The 25,086-nt window shown below is 37.5% G+C and overlaps 1 protein-coding gene across 3 annotated transcripts in view; it reads left to right on the top strand.

Moving 5' to 3' along the window:
- Positions 1 to 25,086, top strand: part of RAD51C (RAD51 paralog C) — a 51,186-nt gene that overhangs the window by 15,986 nt on the left and 10,114 nt on the right. The window contains exons 7-10 of one of the 3 annotated variants that reach the window (XM_054689175.1): positions 187 to 247; positions 2,510 to 2,534; positions 6,732 to 6,792; positions 7,771 to 7,834. In XM_054689175.1, coding sequence (XP_054545150.1) covers positions 187 to 247; positions 2,510 to 2,534; positions 6,732 to 6,792; positions 7,771 to 7,784 — 161 coding nt within the window. In that variant the 3' untranslated portion in view covers positions 7,785 to 7,834. Of the gene's footprint in view, positions 1 to 186; positions 248 to 2,509; positions 2,535 to 6,731; positions 6,793 to 7,770; positions 7,983 to 25,086 lie in introns of those variants that run through there. The other 2 variants (XM_037493388.2, XM_037493389.2) reach the window with 2 other exon arrangements.

Raw genomic sequence — 25,086 nt, 5'->3', positions numbered from 1 at the left:
CCCCACTCTATCTCTGGTGAATCCTCTCACCCTGCACTGCACACCTCTGGCCTACACCCCAGTTCTTTGCAAAAATAAATAAATAAATCTTTAAAAAAAAAAAGACTGTTTGGTCAGAGGTGTTCTGAGAGACTTACAGCCTAATCATTGTGGCAATTTAGTTATTTTATGTTCTTTTTCCCTTAGGGGAAAGTTGGGGACATGCTGCTACAATACGGTTAATCTTTCATTGGGACCAAAAACAAAGGTCAGTATAGAATCCAGTTAATAATTCTGAATATTAAGTTAATTATACTGAACACTTAACAGATTCTTAGAGCGAGTCCAGTGGATGAGATTTACAGTGCCCCATGAACTAAAGTTTTTGTGGCCTTGTGCTTTATCATAGAGCAAACATAGAAATATGTTATTATGCTGCATTTAAGTACCTAGGAAATCCTTTGAAATATTTAAATGATGGGGTGCACCTGAAATGAGTGGGTGGCCAAGGAATGCTCCCTTGTAAAGCTCTTTGAAATCAAGTACCATTTATTAGCCATGTGGAAGGAGGTAAGTACACTGTGTTCCTGGTAAGGATTGAAAGAAGAATAAAATCATGACAAAAAAACTTTTGAGGTTAATTTTAAGAACTTATTTATATGGAAAATAGGATGGATTGCCTAATATAGTTCTTGTATGAAATTGTATCTATTTTTGTTTTCTTTTGTATTTTCCTACCCTACTTTTGTTATCCATTAACATATCTGCCTTTCACAAGTACTGTTCTTTAAAATAAAACTATGGCAGCATGAAACCTGTGTATTTGTTTTTAAAGCTGCTGAGCAAGTGAACAAACCAGCTTTCATTTTCTTTAAAATAGGCAATTAAAAACTGTGAAGTATTTTATTGTGCATTTCTAGAAATGTCAGGTTTATGCCAGCCTCTCTGCTTTGAGATTAATTGGTATAAACCTAGAGAACTTCATTGGAATGAACTAATAAAAGGGAAATTGAGACAGCGTGTTGGTGAAGATGGAAAAAAAGATGGCTTAAAGACATTGTGTATCTGGTCAGTGATAGTGTCTATTCCCTTATCTGTATTTCTTTGATCTACAAACTGAAAAAATTATTCCTGACCCAGTTGGCTATGACTCTAAGCTCATAGCAGAACTGATTGTACTTACATACATCTTTTGCAAATCATTCATGTGGTTTGTGCCTTATTTAAAAATGGCATTTCCAAAGAGCTCAGGTAACTAATTTTTTCCCTCATAACACATAGTGTTTTGTAATTGACTTTCAAGTTCTTTTTTTTTTTTTTTCCCCCACAGCAATTTATTCTTTTAATTGAGGTAACATTAGGATCTTTCCCATCAGGTATTGCCACCAAAGCACACCTACCACTAAAGCACCCATAGTCCCCCACCATGGTGCATTGTACTTCCTTTCCTCTTTGTTCTTACCTCTCTCCCACCCCCATCTTCAAATTCTTAAGTAATTATATGCATAAAAAGAATTCTTTTCTTAGCAACAAACTCTATTGTGAAGATTTGGCTTTAGTTCTCTAAACGAAAATCTTTTGAACATATTGCTTATACTTTCCTAGATTTAGGTTTGTGTAAAGTGCAGCCCACTCTTTAAATGTTCTTAGGAATTCCCCTTGAGTTAGTATTCTGTAATAGTCTTCTCCAGACTTTTATTAACATACTCACTAATAGAATACATCCATGAAATAGCAAAAATAATAGAAGAGCAAGATATTTCATTTTTATAATGCTCTCATCAAAAGGAGAAATTTGCTGCCTTTGTCAAATTCTGGAAGTTAGCATTGGTTCGGTACCCATGAGATAAAAAATTATGCTTCCTTTTCTTTTTAATTGATAGAGTATTGGTTTATAACATTACATGCTTGCTTGTGAAGAGTAACAATTTTATGACCTCAGCTTCTTAATAGTCCTTCCAAAGGAATTAAGAGAAAGATATAGATCACTAACAATTAACAGATATATATGTGTATATATATATATATATATATTTAAAGATTTATTTATGCATGCAAGTACTGGGGTGTAGGCCAGAGGTGCCAGGGGTGAGAGGATTCACCAGAGATAGAGTGGGAACAGAACAGGAGGCTCTACTGAAATACACTGCTGAGGGGAATAGTAGGTGAGACAGGAGAGGTCTGCTGGGCCATATGGGTCTGTTCCCTGACCAGGGATCAACTCATGCTGCAGTGGCTGGTGATAACTTGATAGCGAGACTTCAACCTCTGTACCACCAGATATGCCCCCATACTATCATTTGAAAGAGCAGTTGATTGTGCTAGGTATTTAACTAGGCATTGTATTTCATATAATTCTTTCATATAACTTCATTTAATTTTTTAATAACTGAAAAATTTATACTGATTATCATTAGCAGTGAGAAAATCAAGACTCAGATATATTATGTAGTAAATGATAGCTACCATTTATTGAATGTTAACTGTCCTTAATTCTGCTAAGCACTCAATGGCACCATTTTACTTTCAGTTTCAATGAATTCTCAGCATCTCACGTAAGTGGAATCATACAATATATATTGTTTTAGTTTCTAGATAGCTATGAAATAGGTAGTAGTATCTACATTTTATAGCAAACTTTATATTGAGTCATTCCTTTTTTCCTACTGCATTCCTGGAATGTAATTATAGCATTTCATTAATTATAAATTTGAAGATATAGCTCTTATTAGGTAAAATTCTTTTCTCCAAACTATTTTTTTCTAGGTAGTGGAAATATCATAAGTAATATACATACATTATTATTGTTAGAAAAAGTTGAACTCATTTAATAGATTTAAAATAGTTTTGTTTTCATTGTTTGAAACCAGCTATCTTTAGGTTGTTAATCTTGCATGAAATATTACATATTAAAATTTACTTTATCTTGAAAGGATGGAAATAGAAATTCACACTGGGAAAAGAGAGGTATAAACATTTATACTTAACAGTTTGAGCAGAGAACAAAAACCTTTATGAGACAAATTTATATTGAAAATTCAACTTAAGTATCCTGTCTCATGCTCCACTCCTCATTCTTTAACAGAAACACCTGATTTTTACCTTCTGCCTAATCATGGGATAATATCTCAACAGTTACTAAAAGTAATACTTTGGTCTCCTATATATTGTGTGGGTTTCCCTCCAATTAGCATATTCATGATATTATGAAGCTGAGATTCTTCAGAATTATGCCATTCTGTGCCAAGAAGATCTGGTGGTAGAGTGGAGTAATACATCAACACCCCCACACAGTGTTTCATATGTGTGCTAAGCTTTAGAGCACAAATTGTGCTTCTGTCTTGTTTCTTCCTGACCCAAACTATGTAGTTCAGCCATATGTTTTAAGCTTCATCTCAGCTGGGGCCAAGAGCCAAATGATTCTTTGGTTTAGTTTGGTGTTTAAAAAGATCAAGATGTAAGATGTTGATCTAAGATATAGATGAAAAAAATTTTATTTTTACCTAAAAATTTGAGGAAGATTTTCAACCTGAATACTTCATGTCCATTTGACTTTGAATTTTTTTTTTTTAAGATTTTATTTATTTATTTATACAAGTACTGGGTACAGTCAGAAGCCCGGGAGGGTGAGAGAATTCACCAGAGTCAGAGTGGAGAACAGAGCAGGCAGACTGACAAGTACACTGCTGAGGCGGGGGAGCGGCGGCTGGAGAGGTCTGCGCGCCTTGTGGGACCCTCACCCGGTGGCGCTGCAGGGGCTGCGGGCAGCTTCGCAACCCAGAGCGCAACCGCTGCGCCACTGGGGAGGCTGAAATACACAGCTGAGGGGAGCAGCCAGTGAGTCAGGAGAGGTCTGCTGCGCCATGTGGGTTGCTCCCTGGCCAGCCAGGGATCAAATTCATACTGCAGAGGCTGCGGATTGCTTCATAGTGCTGTGCTTAACCCCTTGCACCACCACGGAGACCCCTGACTTTGAATTCTTAGTAAACATGTAAATGCTTCTTTGAAGCTTTTTTTTTTTTTAAATAATTTTCTCAGGAAAGTCAGATACACTGGGAACCTTTTTGAACATACGGTGATATAGGTGATTTATATACTAATTTTTCAGAAGGTTAGGTAATTTTTGTTTTATTGAGTCAAAAAATGATTTTTTTAAGTAAGGGAGGTTAAAATATACCATTCCTCTGTTTTTCTGTTTATTTTAACATTAAGGTAGAATATCAACCCCAAAGTATTTTAAAAATATATGGTCTCACCCCCTTCTTACATTACATATTAGTTATTTTATTTATGATGTAGTTGCAATTATAGAGTATATGACATTTTAACCCTGAAAAGTACAAACTTAAAACATTAAGCTAATGAACCATGGTCTTTGCTTTTCTTTTGAATTGTTCTTAAGTAAAGGGCAAATTTCAAAATTAAGAGAGTAGGGCCTCCGCAGTGGCGCAGCGGTTGAGCGCTGGGTTGCGAAGCTGCCCGAAGGCCCTGCCGCACCGGTTCGATCCCTGGCTGCTCCCCGGCCACGGGAGGAGGGTCCCACATGGCGGGCAGACCTCTCCTGCCACCTGCTGCTCCCCTCTGCAGTGTACTTCGGTCTTTCTGCCTGCTCTGCTCTCCCCTCTGGCTCTGGTGAATTCTCTCACCCTCCTGCGCTTCTGACTGTACCCAGTGCTTGTATAAATAAATAAATAAATCTTTAAAAAAAAAAAAATTAAAAGAGTAATGGATCATAAAGTAAGATGTCCCTTTTGAATTGTCTTTGAAAGCAAGACAATGTTAATTATATGTAAATACGTGACCCTTTTCCTTTTAACTCATGTAACCCTTTAAGTTAGAATCTGTTTTATCAGTATTTTTTTAGTTGTGGTAAAGTACACATAACATAAAATTTACCATTTCAGTCATTTAACCATATAATTCAGTGAAGAATTCAGTGAAGAATTTTCACATTATAGTGCAATCATCAACATCACCCACCTCCAAAATTTTTTCACCTTCCAAACTGAAACTCCATGTCCATTAAATAGTAACTCTTCATTCTCAATTCCCACTGTCCTCTGGCAACCATTCTACCTTCTGTTTCAGTGCATTCTAGGCACCTCATATAAGTCAAATCATAATGTCTTCAAGGTTGATTGTGGCATGTGTCAGAATTTCTTTCCTTTTTAAGATTCACTAATTTTCTATCATATGTATATACCACATTTTGTTCACCATTCATCATTGGGTTACCTTTTGGCTATTGTGAATAAGTTATAGTAGTTTGAAAGGGCACTTTATTTTTTTTTAATTTTTAAAAAAGATTTATTTATACACACAAGAACTGGGGTACAGGCCAGAGGTGTGGGGGGTGAGAGGATTCACCAGAGACAGAGTGAGAAACAGAACAGGCAGATTGACTGAAATACACTGCTGAGGGAAGCAGTGGGCGAGTCAGGAGAGGTCTGCTATACCATGTGGGTAGTTCCCTGGCCGGGGATCGAACTTGTGCTTCAGTGGCTGTGGCCAGCTTCATAGGTTGCGTCTTAACCCCTTGCGCCAGGGAGGCATTGAAAGAGCATTTTAAAAGTTTCTGTTTATATTGTTGCTATTACACTATTTGAACATAGTTTATGAGCTTAGAATTTTGTTTCTCAACTACTTCAGCTTTTAGTTTTATATTACTTGCTTTGTAGTGTACATAAAGATATCTCCCTTAAACAGAGTTTATTCTGTCTTGACAGTGATTTTTCTGAACATAATTTTTTGTTGTGGACATACAATCACTTTGAAAGAATGTGTGTTCCAAGCTTATTTGTATTCCTATAACAGGAGTGTGTGTTCCTTAATTTTATTCCAGGGAATTATCTTAATACTTATACTGTAACACAAAAAACACATAGTTGTTGCAGAACATTTGAAAAATATAAACAAAAAAACAGCCTTTACTTTGTAATAACTTGATTGCAGTCTTCTAGTAATGTTTCTCTATATGTGTATAGGTATACTTTTAAATGTGGGATCTAACTTTTGCTTAATGTATTATTATTTTCCTATTATGAAATATTTCCTTGTACTTAATTTTCTCAAGTATAATGTTATGCATAAAATAATTTACTGGAAGCAGTCATTGGACTTTTTTTTTTCTTACACTGTTGTTCATTTTTGTACAATATTTAATTTCTCCCCTCGAGTATACTCCCCATAGTTCTCCACCACCATAGCACCTGTGGCCCATCACCATAGCCCCTTGAGCTCTTCCCTCCCCTGTTTTGACTCCTTTCTTTTCCCCTGTCCTGCTGTATGCCTCAGATTTATGGTCAGTTTGCAAGTTTTGTCTTTTTCCTCCCCCTTTGTTTGGTTTCTCTATATTCCACCTATAAGTTGAGCCATCGATGTTTCTCTTTTTCCTTCTGAGTCATTGGACTTCTAGGTTGCTTTAAAATTTTACCTACATAGGGGTACTGGTGGCGCAAGTTGTTAAGTCTCAGCACTATCAAGCTATCCGTAGCCACTGCAGCATGAGTTCCCAGCTAGGGAGCTAACCCACATGGCACAGAGACCTCTTCTGTCTTGCCTTCTGCTCCCCTCAGCAGTATATTTCAGTCAGTCCACCTGTTCTGCCCCCCACACTCACTCTCTGGTGAATCACCCTCCACGCCTCTGGCCTATACCCCAGCTCTTGTATGCATAAATAAATAAAATAAATCCTAAAAACTACTCCTCTGAACTAATTAAGACTATGTATACTTCTTTTTTTCTCTAAACAGATTGGCGACATTGTACAAATCACCAAGTCAGAAGGAATCTACAATACTGTTTCAAATCACAGTCAGTATTATTTGAGTAGAGTGGGATTTTGGTGTTTGTGGACAGTAATTATCTGAAGAGAGCATTTACAAATTGCTTCTGTTAACTTCCGTAGGCAGCAAGCATATTTGAGGACAGCTTTTGATACTTAGAACATTATCCCCAGAATAGAACTATATATACAGAATACTCTAGTCACAATTGGACTGAAATTTATTCTTAAGAACAGAGGAAATATTTGTAGGATATTGCATTCCATATGTAGGGTATTGCATTGCCATATGTAATGTCAGGACATTAAGGAATTTTAAAGTGAAAGTTGTTACAGATTTTAAGAAAAGAAAAAATGCAGACATCTTTTTGTTCTGTAGATACATAGATCTATCATAGCCACCAAATACATCTCTCTTTAAAAAGTTAATCTTCCTGTAATTTTACATCATAAAACACACATGTTTGGCTGAAATATGTGTCTTTATCAATAGTGTTAAATCAAATATACCGGCATCTAATTTTTTAAGGATAAAAATAGAAATAGAGATTCTGAAGCTAAATTATCCAGTTAAGTCTTTGTACTATGCAGGTGCATTTAAGTCAGTCCAGTTTTCCTAATTAGAAAACCTTACTCTAAAGGATTTAATTTTGAAAATAAATTTGTAATTTTATTACAAATATTCCTTGCCCTTCTTCCAACGGACCTACTGTAAAGATTGTTAGGATTATCTCTTAGAGAACATTTTTTTATGATGCAATGCTATTTCTCTGTGTGTTTGTATATTTATAAATAAATATATATGTAAAACACTCTAGATATAAAATACAACTCTGACATGGATACCTATCCACGAGGTTTATCCTCTTCATTTACAGTGGTTGATAACTTCTGTCAGTAGGATATCAGAAGAATGAAGTAACTGATCCATTACTTAAATGTATTTGAAAGACCAATTGTTTTATTAGGTGTTTTAAAGCATACTTATGTATTTTTTCATCTTGCAGCCTCAGGGATTTAGAGATGCTGCTGTTGCTACTACATGTTCATTGAAAACACAAGGTTCGTTGACTTCCCGGAAGCGGTCACGAGACTCAGAAGAACAAGAACCCAAAGACTAGTGTCAAAGTACACATATATGATGAGACTGTGAGTTGTAATGTATACATGTAGTAGATGCATTACTTAAAATATAAACACACAGTTTGGCATAAATGAATCTGACTAGATAAAGTGATAGGGAAAAATACTTAATATGATTCTGAGGAAAAAATTTTCTAAAGCAGTGTTCTACAGTTATGTTTTGCCATGTTTTCATTTCAGTAGCATCCAGTAGAGATAGACATAGGTATTGTGTTATGCAACTCTGGAAACCTTGACCTCATGTGACCAATCTGAATTTACCATTCAGACTGTCTTTTCTTCCTTTCTTTGCTAGTTACTTAAGAAATCCTAGGAGGACAGATTTTTTTTTCACATTCCTATTGTTTTCTCTTTACTTACAGATTTGATAATTTTTTTTTTAAAGATTTATTTATACATACAAGAACTGGAGTACAGGACAGAGGAGCGGGGGCGGAGAGGAGGTGAGAGGATTCGCCAGAGACAGAGTGGGGAGCAGAGCAGGCGGATTGACTGAAATACACTGCTGAGGGGAGCAGTGAGCGAGACAGGAGAGGTCTGTTGTGCCATGTGTGTTATCTCCCTGGCCGGGGATCGAACTCATGCTGCAGTATTTGTGGATAGCTTCATAGTGCTGATGCCTAACCCCTTACAAAGAAAAGCACCATGAAGCAGCATATCATTATATTCAGTTTTATGAAAGGGTTAAAAATTCTGTATGACCAATCCTAATATCTAAGTTACTTAACTTTTTTTTTGTGTTATTTTGTTTATTCTATAATATAAAGGAAGGACTTTGGAGCTGTTATCCCATTTAGAAATTGTCTGGAACTTAGATCTTCCAGAATATTCAGTTTGATAAGCTCACAATAACTTATTTCTACTTTTTTGACATATGGTGTGAACTATTCTAGAATTCTAGGTATAGTAACATTTTTCTTTGAATAATTTTAATACTTCACATACAAATTAAGCATCTAGAGTCTTTTTTTTTTTTTAATTTAAATCCCTCACTGTGAATCTCCATGGGATGGGGTATCTCCTTTGGCAAGAACTTATCTCTGTCTTACCTTCCCACCTTGGTCTTTTATCTTCTGTTGTGGGATCTCTATTTGTCTGGTTTTTGAGTCAAAAATTTGGATTCTTGAGTGATTCAAAATCATCTAAAAATTTTTTGGCACCTGGCTCTTAGTTCTTCTCAATTCATTCAGAAAATTTACTTTGGTTTCCAGTGGAAGAAATTTTTTAAATAACTGAATATTATATGCCGTGACAACCATTTATCCAGATTTTATGTATAGTTAGTATTTCTGTCCTAGACGCAACTCTAAATTTATAAAAATTTAAAGATATAATTATTCTGTAATTGATTATACATAGAATAACGTTAGTTTACCAGAATTTTTTTGAGATTGAAAGCGGGCACTGCAAACAGTTTATACCAAGACAGTACACATACCACAAATGTTTCAGACAAATTAGGCATGTGGTCATCCTAATTATATAAGACTAATTTCAAATAACTACTTTAGTGTAGGATGACTGACTGTAACTGTCTTATTTTTAAGGACTTTTAGGCATATATTTTTATTATAATTAATGCAGTTATTATAAAGAATTAGCCATAATTTTCTAGTCCTCTCTTCTAATCATAACATTGAGAGCGAGGGAGTTATAAGTGATAAATTATCAGTATTACCAGCCATCAGATCTTAGGATGTCATTCTATAAAAGATAACATTCTGCTTTAAAGAACTGTAAGACCATGAATATAGACGAAATCAAGTGTATTTCTTTTGATTACAACTCTTTTTAAATAAATTTTTTAAAAATTTATTTATTTATGCATACAAGAGCTGGGGTACAGGCCAGAGGTGTAGGGGGTGAGAGAATTTACCAGAGACAGAGTGGAGAACAGAACAGGCAGATTGACCAAAGTACACTGCTGAGGGGAGCAGCGAGCGAGTCAGGAGAGGTCTGCTGCACCATGTGGGTTGCTCCTTGGTGGGCCGGGGATCGAACTTGTGCTGCAGAGGCTGCGGATTGCTTCATAGGTTGCGTTTTAATCCCTTTTACCACCAAAGAGGCCCCTAAATAAAATTTTAATAACATAGCCTTTCAAAGTTGTTGCTGCTGTTCAAGAGGTGTTTGTTTTTTTGGTTGCAACATGCATTTATATTGTAGTGGGCTTGGACTGCCATAACAAAATACCACAGACTTAAATTGCAGAATTTTTTTCGTGTACTGAAGAGGGTTGTACAGACATGATCTAGTTTTGGTGAGGATTTTCTTTCTGGCTTGCAGATGACTGCCTTTTGTGCTGTGTGTTCACAAAGGTTTTCCTTGGTACTTGGACATGATAGAGAGATCGCTCTTCCTTTTTTTTTTTTTTTTTTTAATTGTAATGACCTTGGTTTACATGCTTGTGTTTTAGAAGTATAGTATCTCACACATAGCATCCACCACCAAAACACTACCACAGTAGTCCGTTGTGCTTTCTCTCCATTTGTTCTCTCTCTTCATTTTCTTATAAAACCACCAATCCTAACATGACCACCAATGTCATGTTAGGAATCCACCCTTATGTGACCTTATTTAACCTTAGTTACCTCCTAAGAGCTCTATTTCCAAATACTGCTCACATTGGAGGTTAGGACTTCAACATGTGAATTTTGATGAGGATGCAGTTCACTCCTCCTGAAGCCCCCCCAAATTCATGCAAAATACATTCACTCCATCCTAACAATTACAAAAATCTTAACTCATTCCAGCATTCCAGCATTACTCTTAAATTCCAAAGTCAAAATTAAATATACTATAAATCAGTTAAATGTGAAACTCAATGTATAATTCTTACTGAGGTAGAATTTCTCTCCATCTGTGAACTTGTAAGACCAGGCAAGTTAGTTATTTCCAAAGTACCAATTATGGAACAAACATAAGATAGACATTCCCATACTTATAGGGAGAAGTCGAAGGAAATCCAAATAAGTCTAAAACTTAGCAAGGCAAATTCTATTATAATAGAAGACTAGATAGTAATCTTCATTCATTCTTTACTCTGCCTTTCAGGCTCACTGGTCGCAGCATCACGCCCACAATTGTAGCTCTAGGATTTTACGTCTGAGGCTCTTACCAAGAGTTTTTGCCCTCCTGATTTCTGGTAGAGTCCATCTGGCCTGTTCAAACTGAGGCAATAGCCCTAAATGACCTGTGAATCTCCTTCAGAGTAATCTTTCCCTTTTGAAGAATAGTGCGTGTTTACAGTCAAATTATCTAGTCCTGTGAAATCCAAGATGTCTGACAGCCTTTCTTCATTTTGTGCCATCTCTGACACCTTCAGTTCAAATTATTTCTGCTCATATAATCCCCATAAACTATGGAATAATTGTCCAGTCATATCCTTGATGGTCTCTTTAGAACTTGCTAAATTTTTGCAATATGATTAAGCTGAGAATTTTCCAAATCTTTTGGGTTCCTTTTTACTCAACAATTCCTTTCATTCATATCTCTCCTTTTAGATTTTACTATAAGCAGTTAGGTAGAACCAAGCCTCTCCTTCAGTACTTTGCTTAGAAACCTAAATTAAATACCCAGTTTTCAATTATTTACAAGTTCTGTCTTCCACAGAACACTGGAAAACAGTTCCACTTATAACAAGGAATAACCTGTCCTCCAATTTCCAATAACATGTACCTCATTTCTATCTTAGATTTCCCAAAATCACTTTTTTTTTTTAAAGATTTATTTATTTGTTTATACAAGCACTGGGTACAGTCAGAAGTGCAGGAGGGTGAGAGAATTTACCAGAGCCAGAGCAGGGAACAGAACAGGCAGACTGACGAAATACACTGCTGAGGGGAGCAGCGGGCACGGCAGGAGAGGTCTGTCGTGCCATGTGGGACCCTCCCCAGTGGCCGGGGATCAAACCAGTGCTGCAGAGGCTGCGGGCAGCTTCGCAGCCCAGCGCTCAACCACTGCACCACTAGGGGAGGCCCCCAAAATCACTCTTAACACCCGTATTTCTGGAATGTACTTCCATACTCTTCCAACCACTAACCATTACCCAGTTCCTAAGCTTCTTCCATTCATTTAGGCATTCAGAACCCAAATTCTCAGTTCTAAAATCTGTTTTGATTTGGGCTGCCATAACAAAATACTTTGGTTGGATGCTTTGAATGTTTTCTCACAGTTATGGAGGCTGGAAATCAAAGATCTGGTTGGTAGCATGGTCAATTTCTGGTAAGGGATATTCTAGCTTGGAGATAGCCCTCTTTTTGCTGTGTCCCCACCTGGCAAGAACAAGATGTTGAGAGTGTGAACAGGCAAGCTGGAAGGTGTCTCTTACAAGGGTACTAACTATTATAAAGGCCCTCTTTTAGGAATTCATTTAACTTTACCTCCTAAAAGCCCTATCTTCAGATGGAGTCACATTGTAGGTTAGGGCTTCAACACACAAATTTAGGGGATGTGTAATTCATTCTGTAACACTACAGAAAACTTCAAATATGTACACAACATTAAAAAACATTGTATTGTAATCTGTTTTATATAATGTAAAAACTAATATATCTTCATGTATTCCACATAATTAAATTTTTCTGTGATAGGTTTTTTGTTGTTGTTTTAATGTGTAAGAATTTTAATATATTAGTATTCACACAGGGAAGAAGAGAAAGGATATAGTTTCCCAGAAGAACACCCAAAATTACCCATCACCCCTTGGATAAATGTCAGCCAAACAGGACTGGCCCCAGGCAGGGCTGCTGAGACCTTAAAACCTGCCAGAAGTCTAAGGCATCTTCTGTCAGGGAATTTTAGGAAAGGGGCAGAACCATTCAAGTCTGGGACAAAAGGAGCAAAATCAAAGTATAAATCAAGGTAATGGCTGCCATTATCAGTCTCCCCACATGTTTCTCACCTACAAGTCTCTCCTAAGTATCTCTACATCTGTGATAGGTTTTAATGGTAGTGCATACTTTTAAAATTTAATTTCAAAATTTTAGTTACTGCTTTATTTTTAGTGTTATAAACAGTGCTTCTAAAAAGCATATGTTCCATTTTAAGGAAATTGACTATGATTTGTATTTCCTAATGCTGCTATCTATCATAAATTACCACAGATTTAGTGACTTAAAAGAACATAAATTTATTATTGTACAGTTCTGGAATCAGAAATCAGTTTCATAGGCTAAAAATCAATGTGTCAGCAGGTCTGTATTCCTTCTGGAGGGTCTAGGAGAAAAACCTTTTCTAGCTTCCAGAGGCCTTCTGCATTCCTTGGCTTACAGCCCAACTTCAAACACAGCAGTATACCATCTTCCAGTCTTTTTCTGTTTCCATTGCCTTTTTCTCACTCAGTCTCCTGCTTTCCTTTTATAAGGATATTTGCGATTCTGTTTGGGGCCCAGTCAGACAATCCAGGATAATCTTCCCAAGGTCCTAAACTTAATCTCATCTGCAGAGTCTCTCTGGGTGTATATTGCATTCATAAATTCCCAGAATTAGGTTGTAAACATATTTGGGGAGCCATTGTTCAGCCCCTCATGATTCAAGAAATGTGGTAACATGATTCAAGAAATTATGATCCTTATGTGATTCATATGCACATTAAAGTTTGAAAAGCATTGGGATAGACTTGTTAGGTTTTTTTTTTTTTTTTAAAGATTTATTTATTTATTTATACAAGCACTGGGTACAGTCAGAAGCGCGGAAGGATGAGAGAATTCACCAGAGCCAGAGGGGAGAGCAGAGCAGGCAGACTGACGAAATACATTGCTGAGGGGAGCAGCGGGCAGTAGGAGAGGTCTGTGCGCCGTGTGGGACCCTTCCCCGGCGGCCCGGGATCAAACCAGAGCTGCAGAGGCTGTGGGCAGCTTCATAACCCAGCACTCAACTGCTGCACCACTGGGGAGGCTCCTAGACTTGTTAGTTTTTACCTGTAATCATAGATGATCATTACCATTTATGAAATGGAAAAAAAGATATGAAAAGAAAGAATAATTCTTTAGCTTTTGAAAGCTTTATTTTTCAAAGAATATTATTCTTAATTATGAAATATTTGTAAGTATAGTTTTTTTTCCTCAGTCTTTTATGTTACTTGGTTTTAACTCATGATGTGAAAGAATATTTATCCTATAATTTATGAGCTTATCACATAATGCTGACAGTAAATTATCTCCTGGCCAATCACCAATTATATCTACCTTTCATCTTGTGGCTGTACAGTATGATAAATCAAAAAAATGTTTATTGGCTTTTACTATCGCTATCATCACCCTTTTTGGTATTTCATTTACACACACACACACACACACACACATATATATATATATATATATATATACAAAAATCATTTATATCCCCAGGTTTTGGTTTTGGTTTTTTGGTCAATTTCATGTTTTACAATGTCACGGCTGCAGTTAGTTCAGCACTCACTACTTTAAATATTACTCATTCTGGGAAGAGTAAACAAATATTGGCAATTCAAAACTTTGCTCTGTTTTAAGAAATCCTTTACAACTTTTTCCACTCCTTTCCACTTGATTGAACTTAGAAAGTAAATTTGGGGCCTCCCTGAGGGCACAAGGGGTTAAGTACAACACTGAAGCTTTCAGCAGCCACCACAGCACAAGTTTGATCCCCGGCTAGGGGGCCAGGGAGCTACACACATGGCGCAGCAGACCTCTCTGGTCTCACCCACTGCTCCCCTCAGCAGTGTATTTCAGTCAGTCCACCTGTTCTGTCCCCTACTCTGCCTCTGGTGAATCCTCTCAACCCCTGCACCTCTGGCCTGTACTCCAATTCTGGTATGCATAAATAAATAAATCTTAAAAAAATATACTAAAAGAAAGTAAATTTGGTGGCACAAGGGGTTAGGCACAGCACTATGAAGTGATCCACAGCCTCTGCCGCATGAATTCGATCCCCTGCCAGCCAGGGAGCTACCCATATGGTGTAGCAGACCTCTCCTGTCTCACCCGCTGCTCCCCTCAGTAGTGTATTTCAGTCAATCTGCCTGTTCTGTTCCCCTCTCTGTCTCTGCTGAATCCTCTCAATCCCCCCGCAACTCTGTCCTGTACCCCAGTTCTTGTATGCGTAAGTAAATAAATCTTTTTTTAAAAAAAAGAATAAAGTAAATTTGATTCCAAATAAATTATTGAAGGTATGGAATTAAAATCTTGGACAATCGGGCCACAGAGGTTGAATTGTCAGCGCTATTAAGCTATCACCAGCCAGTGACTGCAGCATGAGTTTGATCCCCAGCCAGGAAGCTGATTCACATGGTGCAGTAGACCTCTCCTGTGTGCATAAAATAATCTTTTTTTAAAATTGTGATAAAATATAACAAAATTTGCCACTTGAATTGTACACAGAAGTGTACATTTAAATGGTATTAATTAATTGCATGCACAATGTTGTACAACCATCCTACTATTTCTAAAACTTTTCATCACCCTAAGTAGAAACTCTGTACCAATTAAGCAATTACCCCTCATTTTTCCCTCTCCCTATTTCCTAGTAATTTCTTAAAAAAAAAAATTATGTGTAGAAGAACTGGGATATTTCAGAGGTGCATGGGGTGAGAGGATTCACCAAAGGCAGAATGGGGAGTAGAACAGGCGGATTTACTGAAATACATTGTTGAGGGGAGCCGTGGGGGAAACAGGAGAGGTCTGCTGCACCATGTCGGCTAGCTCCCCGGCAGGGGATAGAACTCAGGCCTTAATGGTGATAGCACTGATATTTAACCCCTAGGCCTATTTCCTGGTAATTTCCGATCTTCTTTCTATTTCTACAGATTTACCTAATGTCTATATTTCATATAAGTGAAATCATACAATAGTTTTCCTTTTGTTGTTTGGCTTATTTCACTTAGCATAATAATTTTAAGATTCATCTATGTTTAGGCATATATAAGAATTTCAGTTCTTTTTATGACTGAATAACATTCCATTATATGTAAGTCCCACATTTTTAAAATGTCTTCATCTGTTGATGGACATATGGATTGTTTCTAATAGTGCTTTAATAGTTCATAAATTTATATGAGTAACATTTTTTTGTGTGTTCTTTAAGTTTTTTTTACTTTATCAAGTTTGAGGCAGCTTGCTTATCTTTAAATATTTTAAAGTTGTTCCTACTAACTTAAATGTTAACCCAAGTAAACTTATTTTCATTTCTTAGATCAACTATTTTTCTTTTCTCTCTACTGAGTTTTACTTTCCTAATTCATAATATTCTTACTAAAATGTTTACAACTAGTTACCAATGATAAAATTATATAGTCAAATGTGGTAGAAAGAACATCGGACTAGATTTAGACGAGATGCCTACTATTTTCAACTAATAAGCCATGTCCATTTAGGCACCTTTATTCTCATGTCTTTCATTTATTTATAAAACAAGAAAGGACTAAATGCTAATTTCATTTATCAAAATTTTATGGATCAAAAAGTCAAAATTTTGCTTTTTGTAGAGGCATTATTAAATATTTACTTTTAATGAACTATAAGGAAAATATGGAAAGAGTGACAATTACATGTTTTTTACTTGCAGTGATACTGGGGTTTCCATTCCAATACAGTGCATTTTAGTTTTAATACATAATGTTAAAATCTTTTATTGCTTAAAAAAAAAACATTGAGTTGCAGGAGAGAGGCTGGCTGTTCATAATATGTATTTTTAGTTAACGTCAGTGCCTAAATTTACTGTTACTGTTAAAATTTACAGAACATTTTGCTCCCTCAGAACTGATTTTGGCATAAAATATGTTGACAAGATTTCATGTATTTTTGACCGCAATATATTCCTTTGCCTGTTTTCAGATTTATTTCCTAATTGGCGTGGATCTTTGTGTGCTTCACATATCCATTTGACTCTCATGTGTAGTATGATGTGAGCTTTTAAACACCCCATAACTGATGTGATTTTATGAAAATATAAAAGTTGTGTTCACTTGGGAGAACTTGAGAACTCATGGAAATTATGTCTTACCTACTTTCAAAATAAAGTTAATGCCGATAAAAAGGCAGACGCTAAATAAAGAGAATTGGTACTAAGAAGTCACTTAAGGCAAAGAGAAAAACATAATTGGCTATATAACTTGTTTGGTCAACTGATAGGAAGTATACCATTTATTCAAGAGAAAAAAAATATTTTCTGATCTTTGATTTTTGCTTACTTTTTAGTTATTTTTTTTACTAATATTTGCATAAAATTAAAAATTCAGTGGAAATTGAGTTTTCCTCCCTTGTCCCGTAGCCACTCGGTTCATTTTTAGGAGGTAACCTTCATTACCAGTTTCTTGTTTGACCCTCCAGAGTTGTTTCAACTATCTAAAATATAAATATGTTTTTTCTTCACATCTTTACCCCAAACTTTAACACCCAAATCTGCACTTGTTTTTTGTATGGTACATGCAGGTTTGTCTTAAATTTAAAAATTATGTGATATTCCATTTTATGATATACTGTTATTTGATCATTCTTTTATCATTAGATATTTAGGTTTATCAAAGTTTTTATAAGGTATTAGGCCTATGTGAGATGGCAAATATTTTTCCCAGTTTTTCTCTTTTGTCTCACAGAAATTTTTATACAGTCAATTTTTAACTTATTTTGTTCCTGAGTTTTGTGTCCTGCCTACCTACTCCATGATTATTAAATTCTCCCATTTTTCTTAGAACTTAGACCATGCAATAAATGTTGTTATATTTATTTATTTATTTATGCATAAAAGAACTGGGGTGTAGGCCAGAGATGCAGGGGGTGAGAGGATTCACCAGAAACAGAATGGGGAGCAGAAAAGGTGCATCTACAGAAATACATTGCTGAGGGGAGCAGTGGGTGAGGCAGGAGAGATCAGCTGCACCATATGTGAGTTAGCTCCCTGGCTGGGGATTGAATTCTGGCTGCTGTGGTGATAGCTTGATAGCACTGAGACTTAACCCCTAGGCCACCAGGGAGGCCCACAATAAATGTTATTTTGTATTTAACTCTCCTTTCCATCTTGAATCACTGGGTCTCTGAAGTTCACTAAGTGATATCTCAGAAATATCAGTGTTTCCTATCTTTTGTCAAACAACTCTAAAGGCAAGTTCTACAGAGGACAATTAGTGGAATAAAATACTATGTATATTAACTAGTGTACTTTTCTTCATGAATTTTGGGGTTTCTTGATTCATTTATTCTTAGTAAATATCTCTTTCATGATACTAATATCTTAGTAAATATCTCTTTCATCTACCATTAGAAAATGGTAGATAAGTTACTAACAACATAGGTTGTGGCTATAGTTCTAATGAATTACTTCATTAGCTCTCCTGTAAAACCTATGTTTAAATCAGCCAAAATTGGCTTCTGTTTAAGATGAAAGAATCTTTTTGAATATCCACCTTTCTCTCCAACCTTGAATTCTAGTTTCTTATTTCAGTTGTCATGTTAATCGTGTGTGTGTGTGTGTGTGTGTGTGTGTCCCAAGTAAACATATTAAGCTCTTTACCATGCTTCCAACCCACTAAGGTCCAACTGGTTTTTTTTTTTTTTTTTTTTTTTTTTTTTTTTTTTATTTTTTTTTTTTAATAAATTTTATTGTTATATTCCCCATACAATTGCAGCCCCCCCATTCTGACCCAAATCCCTCCCCTCCCACCCCCGCCCCCCTAAAAGTGTCTCTGGTTCATAGTTTTTTGTTGATTTTGATTTTCACTTTCTTATAGTTATTCATTTTCCTGGTCCCTTATTTAAGTTTTCTAGATTCCTGCTATGAGTGAGACCATCCGGTATTTTTCTTTTTCTTTTTGGCTTATTTCGCTGAGCATGATCCCTTCCAGCGCCATCCATGTTGCTGCAAATTGCATGTGTTTATCTTTTTTGAATGCTGAGTAATATTCCATGGTATATATGTACCACATCTTCTTGATCCAGTCATCTATTTTTGGGCATTTGGGTTGTTTCCAAAGCTTAGCTATTGTAAACAGTGCTGCTATAAACATAGGGGTGCAGGTGTTCTTTGGAATTGATGTTTCTGTGTCCTTTGGGTAAATACCTAGGAGTGGAATTGCTGGATCATATGGAAGCTCTATGTTTAGTAGGTCCAGAAATCTCCATACAGCTTTCCACAGTGGTTGGACCAGTTTGCACTCCCACCAACAGTGCAGAAGAGTTCCTTTTTCTCCACACCCTCGCCAACATTTGTTGTTGCTAGTTTTTTAATATGTGCCATTCTCACTGGTGTAAGATGGTATCTCATGGTAGTTTTGATTTGCATTTCCCTGATGACAAGTGATGTTGAACATTTTTTCATATGCCTGTTGGCCATTTGCATTTCCTCTTCAGAGATGTTTCTTTTAAGCTCTTCTGCCCATTTTTTGACTGGATTATTTTCTTTGTTGTTGTTGAGTCTCATCAGCTCTTTGCAGATTTTTGTGATCAGTCCTTTATCATTAGTGTTGGGTGCAAAAATGTTCTCCCAGTTGGTGGGGTTTCTCTTTGTTTTTGTTATTGTCTCTTTTGCTGTGCAAAAGCTCTTTAATTTGATGTAGTCCCAGCTGTTTATCTTTGCCTTCACTATCACTGCTTTGGGTGATGTGTCTGTAAAGATGTCTTTGATGTGCATATCACGTAGTGTTTCGCCTATATTTCCTTCTATATATTTTATGGTTTCAGGTCTTATGTCTAGTTCTTTAATCCATTTTGAGTTGATTTTTGTGTATGGTGTGAGGTGGTGGTCAAGCTTCATTCTTTTGCATGTAGCGACCCAGTTTTCCCAGCACCATTTATTGAACAAACTTTCTTTGCTCCAATGCATATTCTTTGCTCCTTTGTCAAAGATTAGTTGACCATAAATCTGTGGGTTTATTTCTGGATTTTCTATTCGATTCCATTGGTCTGTATGTCTGTTCTTGTTCCAATACCATGCAGTTTTGATGATTATGGCTTTGTAGTATAGTTTGAAGTCTGGGAGTCTGATGCCTCCATTCCCTTCTTTTTTTTCAGGAGAGCTTTGGCTATTCGGGGTTTTTGGTGATTCCATATGAATTTCATCAATAATTGTTCTATTTCTTTGAAGAATGACATTGAAATTTTGATTGGAATAGCATTGAATCTGTATATTGCTTTTGGTAGGATGGCCATTTTAATAATGTTTATTCTTCCAATCCATGAGCAGGGGATGTCTCTCCATTTCTTTGTGTCTTCTTCTATTTCTTTTAACAGTGTTTTATAGTTTTCTTTGTATAGGTCCTTTACCTCTTTTGTTAGATTTATTCCCAAATATTTGATTTTTTTTGTTTCAATAACAAAAGGATGGTCTTTTTGATTTCTTCTTCTTCAGATTTATTGTTTGTGTATAGGAAGGCTACTGACTTTTGCGTGTTGATTTTGTATCCTGCCACTTTACTGAACTGATTGATGAGTTGAATTAGCTTTTCTGTGGAGTTTTTGGGTTCTCTATGTATAATATCATATCGTCTGCAAATAGTGATAGTTTGACTTCTTCTTTTCCTATTTGGATTCCTTGGATGTCTTTCTCTTGTCTTATTGCCCTGGCTAGGACTTCCAGTATTATATTGAAAAGCAATGGTGAGAGTGGACATCCTTGTCTTGTTCCAGATCTTAATGGAATTGCTTTCAGCTTTTCACCATTGAGAATGATACTGGCTGTTGGCTTGTCATAGATGGCCTTTATGATGTTGAGGTATGTTCCTTGTATCCCCAGAATTTCAAGGGCTTTTATCATGAATGGGTGTTGCACTTTGTCGAAAGCTTTCTCAGCATCTATTATCATATGGTTTTTATATTTCTTTTTGTTGATGTGTTGGATAACGTTGATTGATTTTCGGATGTTAAACCATCCTTGTGCCCCTGGAATGAATCCAACTTGGTCGTGGTGAATTATCTTATGGATACATTGTTGGATTCTGATAGCTAAAATTTTATTGAGGATTTTTGCATCAGTGTTCATTAGGGAGATTGGCCTGTAGTTTTCCTTTTTTGTGTTGTCCTTGTTCGGTTTTGGTATTAGTGTAATGTTGGCTTCATAAAACGTGTTTGGTATTGTCCCTTCCTTCTCAATTTTTTGGAAGAGTTTGTGAAGGATAGGCACTAATTCGTCTCTGAATGTTTGGTAGAATTCATTTGTAAATCCATCAGGTCCTGGGCTTTTGTTTTTGGGGAGGTTTTTTATTACCATTTCAATTTCGCTAATTGTAATTGGTCTGTTTAGGTGTTCTATTTCTTCTTTATCTAGCTTTGGGTGATTGTAGAGTTGTAGGAATTTGTCCATCTCCTCTAGATTGTTGAACTTGTTTCCATATAACTGTTCATAGTAGTTACTGATTATTCTTTTGATTTCTGCTGTGTCCGTTGTGATTTCTCCTCTTTCATTGATGATCCTGTTTATTTGTGCTTTCTCCCTTTTTTCCTTTGTGAGCCTGGCTAGGGTTTGTCTATTTTATTGATTTTTTCAAAAAACCAGCTCTTGGTTTCATTGATCTTTTGGATTGTTTTTTTAGTTTCAATTTCATTTATTTCTGCTTTGGTTTTTATTATTTCTTTTCTTCTACTGGTTTTGGGGTTTTTTTGTTGTTCTTTTTCTAGATCTTTGAGCTTCGAGATGAGGTTGTTTCTTTGCGTTCTTTCTTGTTTCTTGATGTGAGCTTCTATTGCTATATATTTTCCTCTTATTACTGCTTTTGCTGCATCCCATACATTTAGGATATTAGTGTCCTCCTTGTCGTTCAATTCAAAAAATTTTTTAATTTCTTCTTTGATCTCCTCATTAGTCCAATGGTCTTCCAGTAGTGTGGTTTTTAATCTCCATGAGGTAGAAAAGTTCCTTGCCTTCTTTTTATGGTTTATTTCTAGTTTGATGCCTTCATGGTCAGAAAAGATGGTTGATATGATTTCAATCTTGGTGTATCTGTTGATGTTTGTCTTGTGCCCCAGTATGTGATCGATCCTGGAGAATGATCCGTGTGCGCTTGAGAAAAATGTGTACTCTGTTTTTTTGGGGTTTAGTGTTCTATAGATGTCTGTTAAGCCTAATTGCTCTAGGTCCTTATTTAGAGCTTTGGTTTCTTTACTTATTTTTTGTCTTGTTGATCTATCCATTGTTGATAGTGGTGTGTTGAAGTCTCCCACTACGTATGTGTTTTCTCTGATGTCTGTTTTCAGAGAGGACAACAGTTGTCTGATATATTTTGGTGCTCCTTCGTTTGGTGAGTATATGTTAATGAGTGTTATTTCTTCTTGAAGTATTGTCCCCTTGATCTTAATGTAGTGACCATTGGGGTCTCTTTTTATCTTTTTGAGTTTGAAATCTGTTTTATCTGATATAAGTATAGCTGTTCCTGCTTTCTTTTTTGGTCCATTTGCTTGTAGGATTGTTTTCCATCCTTTAACTTTGAGCCTATTTTTATCTTTTGTAGCTAAATGTGTTTCCTGGAGACAGCAAAAGGTTGGGTTTTGTTTCTTAATCCAGGCTGCCACTCTGTGTCTTTTTATTGAAGAGTTTAGTCCATTTACATTTAGAGTTAATATTGATATGTTAACATCTGTATTTGCCATTGTGTTTGTCTTTCCTTTGATTTTATTTATTTATTCTTTTAATAACTTTTTTTTTTTTTTTTGGCCTTCTTTCATTGTTATTCGTCCCTCTGAGGTTCTGGCTTTAGGACTCCTTGTAGTATTTTTTGGAGTGGGGGTTTAGTTGCAATGAAATTCCGGAGTTTCTGTTTGTCTGGGAAGGTCCATATTCTTTCTTCAAAGAGGAAGGAGAGCTTTGCGGGATAGAGTATTCTTGGTTGGCATCTGTTTTCTTGGAGTCTGTTGACTATGTCCCTCCACTCTCTCCTTGCCCGTAGTGTTTCTTCGGAGAAGTCTGATGTCAGCCTGATTGGTTTTCCTTTGAATGTTATCTGTTTCTTCCCTCTTGCCAGCTTCATTATTTTTTCCTTGTCCTGGATTCTTGGGAGCTTTACTATTATGTGTCTTGCTGTATTTTTCCTTTCGTCGTGGAAGTTTGGTGTTCTTCTTGCTTCTTGTATATCAATTTTCAGCTCCTTCTTCACATTTGGGAAGTTCTCTTCAATTATCTCTTTGAATATTTTCTCTGTTCCTACATCTCTCTCCTCTCCTTCTGGTATTCCTATAACTCTTATATTTCCTTTCCTCATGGAGTCAGATAGTTCCCGAAGTCTTTCTTCGTTCTTTTTCCTTCGTACTTCTCTTTCCTTTTCTGTTTTGGTTCTTTTTATTTCTGTGTCTTCAAGATTACTTATTCGTTCTTCCATTTCATCTATTCTGCTTTCATTGCTTTTCCCAGAATTCTTTAGTTCTTCCATTAATTCTTTGATCTCCTGCATTTCTTTTACTTCCCTCTTTAGGGACTCAATTTCTTTCTTCTGACCATTGTTTTCCCTCTCTAGGGACTCAATTGCATTCTTCTGATCGTTGATTATTTTTCCCTTATCATTGTTTTCCTTTATGACTTCTGTCAGTTTTTTAATCACGGCAATTTTAAATTCTCTTTCTGGAAGGCTCAGAAATTCTTCCAAGTTATTGTCTTTGCAATCTGGGGGCTGGCTTTCTTTTTGTGTGTGCTTTTCTCTGGAGAGTTGCTAGGTTGCGTGTGGTTCTTCTCCTCCCTACTGTCTGTTTTCTAATTTGCCGTATGCGTTGGGACACTGTGTTGTTGGGACTGGCCGGCATCTTGGGTGGGCTTCTCTGTTCCCCTCTGGTTCTTCCAGGAGTCATCTGTCAGTTTCAAGCAGCCTTTAATGGAGAAAGGTCCCTGTTCTAAAATGCCGATGTGGGGACACACTCCCCTGTGCGCCTGGTCTGCCCCGGCGGTGGGTTCCTGCTCCCCTCTGGGCTTGGACTGCAGGCCAGAGGGGGTCTGGCGTGGGCGAACTTCCCCCGCTCACCTCTGGCTCCTGAGGAAGCCTTCTGCAGGTAGTCTTTACTGAAGAAATGTCCCTGTTCTAAAATGGTGATGTGGGACACACTCCCTGCGCGTCTGGTCTCAGGCACACTCTTCTGCGCGCCTGGTCTGCCCCGGCTGTGGGTGCTCGCTCTCCTTGTGGGCTCAGACTACTTGTTCGGAAGGAGCCAGGTGTGGGCTAACTCCCCAGCTGGCCACTAGCTCCTTCAGTAGCCTGTGCTGGGGTCAAGTCGCTAGGTGGCGCCAGAGATCTCTCCTAGAGCCCTTGGGGAGCTGATTTTCCACCCCGTGGGACAGGGAGCAGAGCGGGGATGGTAGGGTACACCTCAACGGCTTTGGGGTGCTGTGTCTGCCTTGTGCCCCACCGTCGTGGGGAACCCACGCCCCTAATTTCGTGCCCCGGGTCTCAGTTCCAAAGCCCTCAGTTCCAGGACGCGGGCTGTAGCCCAGATCAGTGGCGCGGGAATGGCGCCTTTTGAATCCCGCTCCCGTGCCTGGGCGCCTTGTTCCTGCTCACTCAGGGAGGGCCTCCGCCGTCTCCCCGCAAGCCTAGGTCGCAGGCGCGGGGACCTGGGCAGCTGCGATCCGGTCTGGATCCGCGCCACTTTCCGCGCAAGCTTACCGGGCGGCCGGGGCTGTGTGCTGGTGCTGGTCTCCTCCTGGGGGGCGGGGCTCTCTTTAATGGCGCCTGGAGCTCACCTCCGCGGCGGATCCTGCAGGGTTCGCCTCAGCTCCCGTTCACGGGGTGTGGTGGCTGCAATAGTTCCTTTCCACTCACAGTCCCGCTTGCTGTGTCCGTTTTTCTTGTTGGCCGTTTTGGTTTGTTGTTTCCCTCCTCTCTGCCGGTCGGAGAGTGCCGACTTTGTGGGCGGGGGAGGGGAGCAGGGTTCTGCGCTTCCCTCCCTTCTCGTCCTCTTTTATGGCAACTTTCTTCTTCGGGCAGTTTGCTGGAGTCGTCCGTTTATCTTCCGTGTCCCAGTTCTCACTGGGACCTGCCGCTTTTCCTCCCTATTAACTTTTTTTAATGGGAGATCTTACTCGCAGCGTCTCCTCGCCGCCATGTTGCTCCGCCCACCTCCAACTGGTTTTTCTTTTTGCTATTTCCTTTCTGAAGAGAACCCTTCTCAAAGACCTACTGACTACACATCTGATTAGTTGCCAAATAATTGACTCTTTAAGAGATACTATCAAGTGTCAGCAAGTTGTACTCTAAGAAATTGGAAATTAGAGAAACAAGTTGCTCACATGATTAAACT

Source organism: Talpa occidentalis, unplaced genomic scaffold (genome assembly GCF_014898055.3).
Source record: "Talpa occidentalis isolate TD23 unplaced genomic scaffold, MPIMG_talOcc4v2.1 talOcc4.7, whole genome shotgun sequence".
NCBI classification, from domain to species: domain Eukaryota; kingdom Metazoa; phylum Chordata; class Mammalia; order Eulipotyphla; family Talpidae; genus Talpa; species Talpa occidentalis.
This window is presented reverse-complemented; position numbering and strand designations above follow the sequence as displayed.